This window comes from Coregonus clupeaformis, chromosome 20 (assembly GCF_020615455.1).
Source record: "Coregonus clupeaformis isolate EN_2021a chromosome 20, ASM2061545v1, whole genome shotgun sequence".
NCBI classification, from domain to species: domain Eukaryota; kingdom Metazoa; phylum Chordata; class Actinopteri; order Salmoniformes; family Salmonidae; genus Coregonus; species Coregonus clupeaformis.
In genome coordinates, this window is record NC_059211.1 from 49,251,195 (window position 1) to 49,263,367 (window position 12,173).

The window sequence follows — 12,173 nt, forward strand, 5'->3', positions numbered from 1 at the left end:
CCCCACCGTCAAACATGGAGGTGGAAACATTATGCATTGGAGGTGTTTTTCTGTTAAGGGGACAGGACAACTTCACCGCATCAAAGGGACGATGGACAGGGCCATGTACCGTCAAATCTTGGGTGAGAACCTCCTTCCCTCAGCCAGGGCACTGAAAATGGGTCGTGGATGGGTATTCCAGCATGACAATGACCCAAAACACACGGCCAATGCAACAAATGAGTGGCTCAAGAAGAAGCACATTAAGGTCCTGGAGTGGCCTAGCCAGTCTCAAGACCTTAATCCCATAGAAAATCTGTGGAGGGAGCTGAAGGTTCTGGAGCAGGTTTTCATCAAGGATCTCTCTGTACATTGCTCCGTTCATCTTTCCCTCGATCCTGACTAGTCTCCCAGACCCTGCCGCTGAAAAACATCCCCACAGCATGATGCTGCCACCACCATGCTTCACCGTAGGGATGGTGCCAGGTTTCCTCCAGACGTGACGCTTGGCATTCAGGCCAAAGAGTTCAATCTTGGTTTCATCAGACCAGAGAATCTTGTTTCTCATGGTTTGAGTCCTTTAGGTGCCTTTTGGCAAACTCCAAGCGGGCTGTCATGTGCCTTTTACTGAGGAGTGGCTTCCGTCTGGCCACTCTACCATAAAGGCCTTATTGGTGGAGTGCTGCAGAGATGGTTGTGCTTCTGGAAGGTTCTCCCATCTCCACAGAGGAACTCTGGAGCTCTGTCAGAGTGACCATCGGTATATTGGTAACCTCCCTGACCAAGGACCTTCTCCCCTGATTTCTCAGTCTGGCCAGGTGGCCAGCTCTAGGAAGAGTCTTGGTGGTTCCAAACTTCTTCCATTTAAGAATGATGGAGGCCACTATGTTGTTGGGGACCTTCAATGCTGCAGACATTTTTTGGTACACTTCCCCAGATCTGTGCCTCGACACAATTCTGTCTCGGAGCTCTACGGACAATTCTTTCGACCTCATGGCTTGGTTTTTGCTCTGACATGCACTGTCAACTGTGGGACCTTATATAGACAGGTGTGTGCCTTTCCAAATCATGTCCAATCAATTGAATTTACCACAGGTGGACTCCAATCAAGTTGTAGAAACATCTCAAGGATGATCAGTGGAAACAGGATGCACCTGAGCTCAATTTCGAGTCTCATAGCAAAGGGTCTGAATACTTATGTAAATAAAGTATTTATGTTTTATTTTATTTTATAAATTTGCCAAAATTTCAAAAAACCTGTTTTCACTTAGTCATTATTGGGAATTCAAATCAAATCAAATCAAATTGTATTGGTCACATGCGCCGAATACAACAGGTGCAGACATTACAGTGAAATGCTTACTTACAGCCCTTAACCAACAGTGCATTTATTTTTAACAAAAAAGTAAAATAAAACAACAACAAAAAAAGTGTTGAGAAAAAAAGAGCAGAAGTAAAATAAAATAACAGTAGGGAGGCTATATATACAGGGGGGTACCGGTGCAGAGTCAATGTGCGGGGGCACCGGCTAGTTGAGATAGTTGAAGTAATATGTATATGTGGGTAGAGTTAAAGTGACTATGCATAAATAATTAACAGAGTAGCAGCAGCGTAAAAAGGATGGGGTGGGGGGGCAGTGCAAATAGTCCGGGTAGCCATGATTAGCTGTTCAGGAGTCTTATGGCTTGGGGGTAGAAGCTGTTGAGAAGTCTTTTGGACCTAGACTTGGCACTCCGGTACCGCTTGCCGTGCGGTAGCAGGGAGAACAGTCTATGACTAGGGTGGCTGGAGTCTTTGACAATTTTTAGGGCCTTCCTTTGACACCGCCTGGTATAGAGGTCCTGGATGGCAGGAAGCTTGGCCCCAGTGATGTACTGGGCCGTACGCACTACCCTCTGTAGTGCCTTGCGGTCGGAGGCCAAGCAGTTGCCATATCAGGCGGTGATGCAACCAGTCAGGATGCTCTCGATGGTGCAGCTGTATAATTTTTTGAGGATCTGAGGACCCATGCCAAATCTTTTCAGTCTCCTGAGGGGGAATAGGCTTTGTCGTGCCCTCTTCACGACTGTCTTGGTGTGTTTGGACCATGACAGTTCGTTGGTGATGTGGACACCAAGGAACTTGAAGCTCTCAACCTGTTCCACTACAGCCCCGTCGATGAGAATGGGGGCGTGCTCAGTCCTCTTTTTTTTTCCTGTAGTCCACAATCATCTCCTTTGTCTTGGTCACGTTGAGGGAGAGGTTGTTGTCCTGGCACCACACGGCCAGGTCTCTGACCTCCTCCCTATAGGCTGTCTCATCGTTGTCGGTGATCAGGCCTACCACTGTTGTGTCGTCGGCAAACTTAATGATGGTGTTGGAGTCGTGCCTGGCCATGCAGTCATGGGTGAACAGAGAGTACAGGAGGGGGACTGAGCACGCACCCCTGAGGGGCCCCCGTGTTGAGGATCAGTGTGGCAGATGTGTTGTTACCTACCCTTACCACCTGGGGGCGGCCCGTCAGGAAGTCCAGGATCCAGTTGCAGAGGGAGGTGTTTAGTCCCAGGATCCTTAGCTTAGTGATGAGCTTAGAGGGCACTATGGTGTTGAATGCTGAGCTGTAGTCAATGAATAGCATTCTCACGTAGGTGTTCCTCTTGTCCAGGTGGGAAAGGGCAGTGTGGAGTGCAATAGAGATTGCATCATCTGTGGATCTGTTGGGGCGATATGCAAATTGGAGTGGGTCTAGGGTTTCTGGGATAATGCTGTTGATGTGAGCCATGACCAGCCTTTCAAAGCACTTCATGGCTACAGACGTCAGTGCTACGGGTCGGTAGTCATTTAGGCAGGTTATCTTAGAGTCCTTGGGCACGGGGACTATGGTGGTCTGCTTGAAACATGTTGGTATTACAGACTCAGTCAGGGACATGTTGAAAATGTCAGTGAAGACACTTGCCAGTTGGTCAGCACATGCTCGGAGTACACGTCCTGGTAATCCGTCTGGCCCTGCGGCCTTGTGAATGTTGACCTGCTTAAAAGTCTTACTCAAATCGGCTACGGAGAGCGTGATCACATAGTCATCCGGAACAGCTGGTGCTCTCATGCATGCTTCAGTGTTGCTTGCCTCGAAGCGAGCATAGAAGTGGTTTAGCTTGTCTGGTAGGCTTGTGTCACTGGGCAGCTCGCGGCTGTGCTTCCCTTTGTAGTCTGTAATAGTTTTCAAGCCCTGCCACATCCGACGAGCGTCAGAGCCGGTGTAGTACGATTCAATCTTAGTCCTGTATTGACTCTATGCCTGTTTGATGGTTCGTCGGAGGGCATAGCGGGATTTCTTATAAGCGTCCGGGTTAGAGTCCCGCTCCCTGAAAGCGGCAGCTCTACCCTTTAGCTCAGTGCAGATGTTGCCTGTAATCCATGGCTTCTGGTTGGGGTATGTACGTACGGTCACTGTGGGGATGACATCATCGATGCACTTATTGATGAAGCCAGTCACTGATGTGGTGTACTCCTCAATGCTATCTGAAGAATCCCGGAACATGTTCCAGTCTGTGCTAGCAAAACAGTCCTGTAGCTTAGCATCTGCGTCGTCTGACCACTTTTTTATTAACCGAGTCACTGGTGCTTCCTGTTTTAGTTTTTGCATATAAGCAGGAATCAGGAGGATAGAGTTATGGTCAGATTTACCAAATGGAGGGCGAGGGAGAGCTTTGTATGCGTCTCTGTGTGTGAAGTAAAGGTGGTCTAGAGTTTATTTTCCTCTGGTTGCACATTTAACATGCTGATAGAAATGAGGTATAACGGATTTAAGTTTCCCTGCATTAAAGTCCATGGCCACTAGGAGCGCTGCCTCTGGATGAGCGGTTTCCTGTTCACTTATGGCCTTATAAAGCTCATTCAGTGCAATCTTAATGCCAGCATTAGCATTTCTTTAGACTTTGGACTATTTAAGGAGAGTTGTGTTGAAGCATTAGGTTGCTAAGAGAGGGACAAACTGAATTTCTTTCATGGAGGTCTGGCTTGAATTATGAGGATCTCCAGATTCACAGGGAATACATTACATAGTATGGAGAAGCAATACTTACAAGCCACAGCGTCATACTACTTGTCAAACATAGAGATCGGATACTGTATACTGGTTGTTGGGGTGGGATGGCATGGGGTGTGGGGTATCCGTGGGTGGCTTCTGAATTTATTTTGGGATTCCTTCGTGTCTTACTCATGGGTAGAAAGAAGTTTGGTCCAAATCGGATGTTGGGTACTATATTTATTGAATATTATCTGAATCCTATGAATTAAAATGACAATTTTGGGTGCAAGCAATTAGCTTAATTTCAACAAAATAATTTTTCAGGAATGCTAATCGCAACTGTTACTAACTACTGAAACGATTTCAGACAAATCTGAGATGGGTGTCGAATTCCCCTTTCCTGTAATTTTTGAGGTGAAACGAACCTAAAGCAAACTTTTTGGTTTACCTTTTGTTAATAAATACTTTTTCTGCTAACAGATCCCTCTGTATGTATTCAATTATAGTTTTTAATCCTGGTCCTGAGTTAATATGTTAATGTGTAGCGGCTAATTGTATAGCTAATATGCTATGAGTTTGTAGATCGACTGAAGTGAATGAAGCTACAGCAATGAATGTGATAATGGCTGGGGTAATTTTTGCTTGTTTTTGCTTTTTTCCAGTAAATGTGCTTCAACTTTCTTAAAAGTTATTGGATGGGGGGAGACCTCACTAAAACTCAGACCCTGACTATGGCCCTGGTCATACCTTGTCCATAGACTGCTTACAGGGTAATGAAACCTATGTGTAATTTTGTAATTTGGTTGAACTATCCCTTTAAGCCTCACACACAGACTTCATGTTGGCTTTAACTATGTTTCTGTCTGGGAAGTGTGAATCAAGGACACATACCGTCTTGTTCACTCTCTTTAGCTTGTCATATTTAATTTGGAGGTTCCCAGTCGCTGTCTTCTCCATAAATATGAATCATAGCAGCATCAATGTTTCAGCAGGCACAGCCACTTCTGAGGATCGAGCTCTCAAACATTCTCCCCTCCTTTCACCCTCCCCTCCCCTCTCCTCTTCTCTCTGTAGGATGGAGGGACTGCTGGACCAATGGCTATGGAAGGAGGAGTACTGGCTGCCTCCAGGGGTCACCTGGAAGGACATAGAGATGGAGGGGGACCGGTACCCTCTACCCCGAGACCTCTTCTACACCCTGCCGCTGGCTCTGGGCTTCATCGTCCTGCGCTACGTCTTTGAGAGGTGAGCTGGTTGGCATTCATTTGGGCACACTGTAGCAAAACATCGGCGGGGGGCGCGGGGGTCCTCCCCCCTTCCTTTTAAAGGAACTCAGTCCGGCTTTCAACTTACTCTTGAAAGTTGTATTAGTAGAATGCACAAGGTGCAATTTCTAAATTGGGTAGTGCATCATCAGTTTTCCTCTTGTCATGTCTGTCATTGCATACATAAGAGAGCTATTTATAACTTGTTAGAAATGTGTTCACTCAAATATCACATGGGGGGGTTGCGCAGGATGTTCCCAATGCTAGAAGGGGGCCTGAGTGAAAGAGTTTGGGAACCCCTGTCTTATCAAATCAGAATTTCAAACCAAATCAAAAATACAGTAGATAGACATGGGTTGGGTTACAGCAGGCGCTGAGGATGAAATGCACTCAATGGTATCTCAGAAGGAGTTGGATATTTGAAAATACGAATCTTTATAATTTTAACTTGTATTTATTCAGGGGAGCCCAATTGAGTCCAGGGTCTCATTTTCAATGGTGCCCTGAAAACAAACAATTCACAAATCAACATGAGGTGAGATACGCAGGGCCAGGGCAGGGAGGGGTTTGTTAAAATGTGAGTAGTAGTAGTCAGTGAGGACTTCATTAGCAGCAGGTGTTTCCTGTGGGGTTCCTGTAACCGGAAAGCCCTGGAGTCTCCGAGCTAAACTACCCTGAACTTCCATCCATTCTGATCTCCCTGCCTGCCCACTTACCTATGATTATCACTCTGGTAGAGGTACACACACTCGTACTGTACACACATACTGTAGAAATGCACACACACACACACACACACTCTCTTACCTGCACCCTTTCCCACCCGTGCACATACTGTACATACAAGCACATTCACACCCTCTCACTCAGACACACAAACATAGATCAAGTGTCCCTGGAGGCGTAGTATCAATTAAGCACAAAGGTTGTCTGGCCCAATGTAACTCTAAGTGTATGGGAATGGGAGAGGCTCCAGTGGTTGTCAGTGCATTTGTTAGGATGAAGACTCACATGGAGTGACATGAGGAGCTCTCGTGTTCTTGCTCTTTGTTGTTGAGGAGATAATGGTTGTGCCTTAAGTGATATTCTATTCCAAGGGACAGGAATTTTTCCTAACCACCTGACAGTTTTTCACCCCACCTGACCTACCCAATGAAAACTCTGGTGCCTGTTATATGCTATAATATAACTAGGGCCTGGAGTTTCTTGTAGTAAGCGAAACACCTGGTCTTAAGCTATTCAACAATAGTGCACCTTTGACCAAAACCCACATAAATAGTGCAGCTTTGGTCAAAAGCAGTGTGACATATGGAAAATAGGGTGTAACTGAGATTTGTCTTTGAATTGAACTACTGCAGAACTCAATTTTCTGTCTGTCTTCTCTACAGGGTCATAGCCATGCCACTGAGCAGACAGCTGGGGGTGAGAGACAGGGTGCGGGTTCGAGCCCTGCCTGTCCCAAAGCTGGAAACATTTTACAAACAGAACAAACAGCAACCCTCACAGGTCAGTTATGATACACTCAACTAAATCTACTTTATCCATCTCTGTCACTCTGTTAATGGGATATGGAATATTCCTTTATAGAATTGTAGAAACATCTATGATTGATTCTGAAATTGATAAGGAATACGTTTTACCAGAGATTACTAAGCCTCTACACATAGCATTACAGATATTGCAGACAGTACTCATGAGATAAGATGAGAGATGAGATGAGATACAATTTCTCCCCTGGAGAAACTATTGCTTCATGAGTTTAGCCCTCAAGTAGAATTAGAGCATTGGTGCATAAAGGTTGAGTTGTAATTATATGGTTTACTGGGTGAATCGGGATCAGGTTGAAGTTTAAGTAGTTTCTGCTATAATAGGGAACCATTATGCGGAACTCGTTTAGGGGTATCAGGTTAGGGTTGGGTTTTGTGTCTACTATTGTGGGTTGTAGTACACCAGGAAATGATAAGATAGTTGTTTATTAGCCAGGTATATTTGGTGGAATAGGATAAATAATAGAGTACTTCCTTGTGTAAAACCCTTATTACACAAACATGACTTCAATCAATCAATTTTATTTTATATAGCCCTTCTTACATCAGCTAATATCTCGAAGTGCTGTACAGAAACCCAGCCTAAAACCCCAAACAGCTAGTAATGCAGGTGTAGAAGCACGGTGGCTAGGAAAAACTCCCTAGAAAGGCAAAACCTAGGAAGAAACCTAGAGAGGAACCAGGCTATGAGGGGTGGCCAGTCCTCTTCTGGCTGTGCCGGGTGGAGATTATAACAGAACCATGCCAAGATGTTCAAAAATGTTCATAAGTGACAAGCATGGTCAAATAATAATCAGGAATAAATCTCAGTTGGCTTTTCATAGCCGATCATTAGAGTTTAAAACAGCAGGTCTGGGACAGGTAGGGGTTCCATAACCGCAGGCAGAACAGTTTAAACTGGAATAGCAGCAAGGCCAGGCGGACTGGGGACAGCAAGGAGTCACCACGGCCGGTAGTCCCGACGCATGGTCCTAGGGCTCAGGTCTCTCAGTTGGCTTTTCATAGCCGATCATTTAGAGTTGAAAACAGCAGGTCTGGGACAGGTAGGGGTTTCGTGAGCCGCAGGCAGAACAGTTGAAACTGGAATAGCAGCAAGGCCAGGCGGACTGGGGACAGCAAGGTGTCATCATGCCCGGTAGTCCTGACGTATGGTCCTAGGGGCTCAGGTTCTCAGAGAGAAAGAGAGAACGAGAGAATTAGAGAGAGCATACTTAAATTCACACAGGACACTGGATAAGACAGGAGAAGTACTCCAGGTATAACCAACTAACCCCAGCCCCCCGACACATAAACTACTGCAGCATAAATACTGGAGGCTGAGACAGGAGCGGTCCGGAGACACTGTGGCCCCATCCGAAGAAACCCCGGACAGGGCCAAACAGGAAGGATATAACCCCACCCACTCCGCCAAAGCACAGCCCCGCACCACTAGAGGGATATCCCCAACCACCAACTTACAATCCTGAGACAAGGCCGAGTATAGCCCACAGAGGTCTCCACCACAGCACAAACCAAGGGGGGGAGGGCGCCAACCCAGACAGGAAGATCACGTCAGTAACTCAACCCACTCAAGTGACGCACCCCCCCAGGGACGGCATGAAAGAGCACCAGCAGGCCAGTGACTCAGCCCCTGCAACAGGGTTAGAGGCAGAGAACCCCAGTGGAGAGGGGAACCGGCCCGGCAGAGACAGCAAGGGCTGTTCGTTGCTCCAGCCTTTCCGTTCACCTTCACACTCCTGGGCCAGACTACACTCAATCATATGACCTACTGAAGAGATAAGTCTTCAGTAAAGACTTAAAGGTTGAGACCGAGTCTGCGTCTCTCACATGGGTAGGCAGACTGTTCCATAAAAATGGAGATCTATAGGAGAAAGCCCTGCCTCCCGCTGTTTGCTTAGAAATTCTAGGGACAATTAGGAGGCCTGCGTCTTGTGACCGTAGCGTACGTATTGGTATGTACGGCAGGACCAACTCGGAAAGATAGGTAGGAGCAAGCCCATGTAACGCTTTATAGGTTAACAGTAAAACCTTGAAATCAGCCCTTGCCTTAACAGGAAGCCAGTGTAGGGAAGCTAGCACTGGAGTAATATGATCAAATTTCTTGGTTCTAGTCAGGATTCTAGCAGCCGTATTTAGCACTAACTGAAGTTTATTTAGTGCTTTATCCGGGTAGCCGGAAAATAGAGCATTGCAGTAGTCTAACCTAGAAGTAACAAATGCATGGATTAATTTTTCTGCATCATTTTTGGACAGAAAATTTCTGATTTTTGCAATGTTACGTAGATGGAAAAAAGCTGTCCTTGAAACAGTCTTGATATGTTCGTCAAAAGAGAGATCAGGGTCAAGAGTAACGCCTAGGTCCTTCACAGTTTTATTTGAGACGACTTTACAACCATCAAGATGAATTGTCAGATTTAACAGAAGATCTCTTTGTTTCTTGGGACCTAGAACAAGCATCTCTGTTTTGTCCGAGTTTAAAAGTAAAAAAGTTTTCAGCCATCCACTTCCTTATGTCTGAAACACAGGCTTCTAGCGAGGGCAATTTTGGGGCTTCACCATGCTTCATTGAAATGTACAGCTGTGTGTCATCCGCATAGCAGTGAAAGTTAACATTATGTTTTCGAATAACATCCCCAAGAGGTAAAATATATAGTGAAAACAATAGTGGTCCTAAAACGGAACCTTGAGGAACACCGAAATGTACAGTTGATTTGTCGGAGGACAGACCATTCACAGAGACAAACTGATATCTTTCCGACAGGTAGGATCTAAACCAGGCCAGAACTTGTCCGTGTAGACCAATTTGGGTTTCCAGTCTCTCCAAAGAATGTGGTGATCGATGGTGTCAAAGGCAGCACTAAGGTCTAGTAGCACGAGGACAGATGCAGAGCCTCGGTCTGACGCCATTAAAAGGTCATTTACCACCTTCACAAGTGCAGTCTCAGTGCTATGATGGGGTCTAAAACCAGACTGAAGCATTTCGTATACATTGTTTGTCTTCAGAAAGGCAGTGAGTTGCTGCGCAACAGCTTTTTCTAAAATTTTTGAGAGGAATGGAAGATTCGATATAGGCCGATAGTTTTTATATTTTCCGGGTCAAGGTTTGGCTTTTTCAAGAGAGGCTTTATCACTGCCACTTTTAGTGAGTTTGGTACACATCCGGTGGATAGAGAGCTGTTTATTATGTTCAACATAGGAGGGCCAAGCACAGGAAGCAGCTCCTTCAGCAGTTTAGTAGGAATAGGATCCAGTATGCAGCTTGAAGGTTTAGAGGCCATGATTATTTTCATCATTGTGTCAAGAGATATAGTACTAAAACACTTAAGTGTCTCTCCCGATCCCAGGCCCTCGCAGAGCTGTGCAGATCCAGGACAGCTAAGCCCTGGAGGAATACGCAGATTCAAAGAGGAGTCCGTAATTTGCTTTCTAATGGTCATGATCTTTTCCTCAAAGAAGTTCATGAATTTATCACTGCTGAAGTGAAAACCATCCTCTCTTGGGGAATGCTGCTTTTTAGTTAGCTTTGCAACAGTATCAAAAAGAAATTTTGGATTGTTCTTATTTTCCTCGATTAATTTGGAAAAGTAGGATGATCGAGCAGCAGTGAGGGCTCTTCGGTACTGCACGGTACTGTCTTTCCAAGCTAGTCGGAAGACTTCCAGTTTGGTGTGGCGCCATTTCCGTTCCAATTTCCTGGAAGCTTGCTTCAAAGCTCGGGTATTTTCTGTATACCAGGGAGCTAGTTTCTTATGACAAATGTCTTTCGTTTTTAGGGGTGCAACTGCATCTAGGGTATTGCGCAGGGTTAAATTGAGTTCCTCAGTTAAGTGGTTAACTGATTTTTGTCCTCTGACGTCCTTGGGTAGGCAGAAGGAGTCTGGAAGGGCATCAATGAATTTTTGTGTTGTCTGAGAATTTATAGCACGACTTTTAATGCTCCTTGGTTGGGGTCTGAGCAGATTATTTGTTGCGATTGCAAACGTAATAAAATGGTGGTCCGATAGTCCAGGATTTTGTGGAAAAACATTAAGATCTACAACATTTATTCCATGGGACAAAACTAGGTCCAGAGTATGACTGTGGCAGTGAGTAGGTCCAGAGACATGTTGGACAAAACCCACTGAGTCGATAATGGCTCCGAAAGACTTTTGGAGTGGGTCTGTGGACTTCTCCATGTGAATATTAAAATCACCAAAAATTAGAATATGATCTGCTATGACTACAAGGTCTGATAGGAATTCAGGAAACTCAGAGAGGAACGCTGTATATGGCCCAGGAGGCCTGTAAACAGTAGCTATAAAAAGTGATTGAGTAGGCTGCATAGATTTCATGACTAGAAGCTCAAAAGATGAAAACGCCATTTTTTTTTTGTAAATTGAAATTTGCTATCGTAAATGTTAGCAACACCTCCGCCTTTGCGGGATGCACGGGGAATATGGTCACTAGTGTAACCAGGAGGGGAGGCCTCATTTAACACAGCAAATTCATCAGGCTTAAGCCATGTTTCAGTCAGGCCAATCACATCAAGATTATGATCAGTGATTAGTTCATTGACTATGACTGCCTTTGAAGTGAGGGATCTAACATTAAGTAACCCTATTTTGAGATGTGAGGTATCACGATCTCTTTCAATAATGGCAGGAATGGAGGAGGTCTTTATCCTAATAAGATTGCTAGGGTGAACACCACCATGTTTAGTTTTGCCCAACCTAGGTCGAGGCACAGACACAGTCTCAATGGGTATGGCTGAGCTGACTACACTGACTATGCTATTGGCAGACTCCACTAAGCTGGCAGGTTGGCTAACAGCCTGCTGCCTGGCCTGCACCCTATTTCACTGTGGGGCTAGAGGAGTTAGAGCCCTATCTATGTTGGTAGATAAGAGGAGAGCACCCCTCCGGCTAGGATGGAGTCCGTCACTCCTCAGCAGGTCAGGCTTGGTCCTGTTTGTGGGTGAGTCCCAGAAAGAGGGCCAATTATCCACAAATGTTATCTTTTGGGAGGGGCAGAAAACAGTTTTCAACCAGCGATTGAGTGCTGAGACTCTGCTGTAGAGCTCATCACTTCCCCTAACTGGGAGGGGGCCAGAGACAATTACTCGATGCCGACACATCTTTCTAGCTGATTTACACGCTGAAGCTATGTTGCACTTGGTGACCTCTGACTGTTTCATCCTAACATCGTTGGTGCCGACGTGGATAACAATATCTCTATACTCTCTACACTCGCCAGTTTTAGCTTTAGCCAGCACCATCTTTAGATTAGCCTTAACGTCGGTAGCCCTGCCCCCTGGTAAACAGTGTATGATCGCTGGGTGATTTGTTTTAAGTCTAATACTGCGGGTAATGGAGTCGCCAATGACTAGGGTTTTCAATT

General features: G+C 45.5%; 1 protein-coding gene across 2 annotated transcripts in view; it reads left to right on the plus strand.

The window, feature by feature from the left end:
- The window catches only part of LOC121533593 (ceramide synthase 2), a 36,424-nt gene that overhangs the window by 9,165 nt on the left and 15,086 nt on the right, over nucleotides 1–12,173 (plus strand). For both annotated transcript variants that reach the window (XM_041839674.2, XM_041839675.2), the window contains exons 2-3: nucleotides 5,060–5,230; nucleotides 6,639–6,756. In XM_041839674.2, coding sequence (XP_041695608.1) covers nucleotides 5,061–5,230; nucleotides 6,639–6,756 — 288 coding nt within the window. In that variant the 5' untranslated portion in view covers nucleotide 5,060. The remainder of the gene's footprint in view (nucleotides 1–5,059; nucleotides 5,231–6,638; nucleotides 6,757–12,173) is intronic.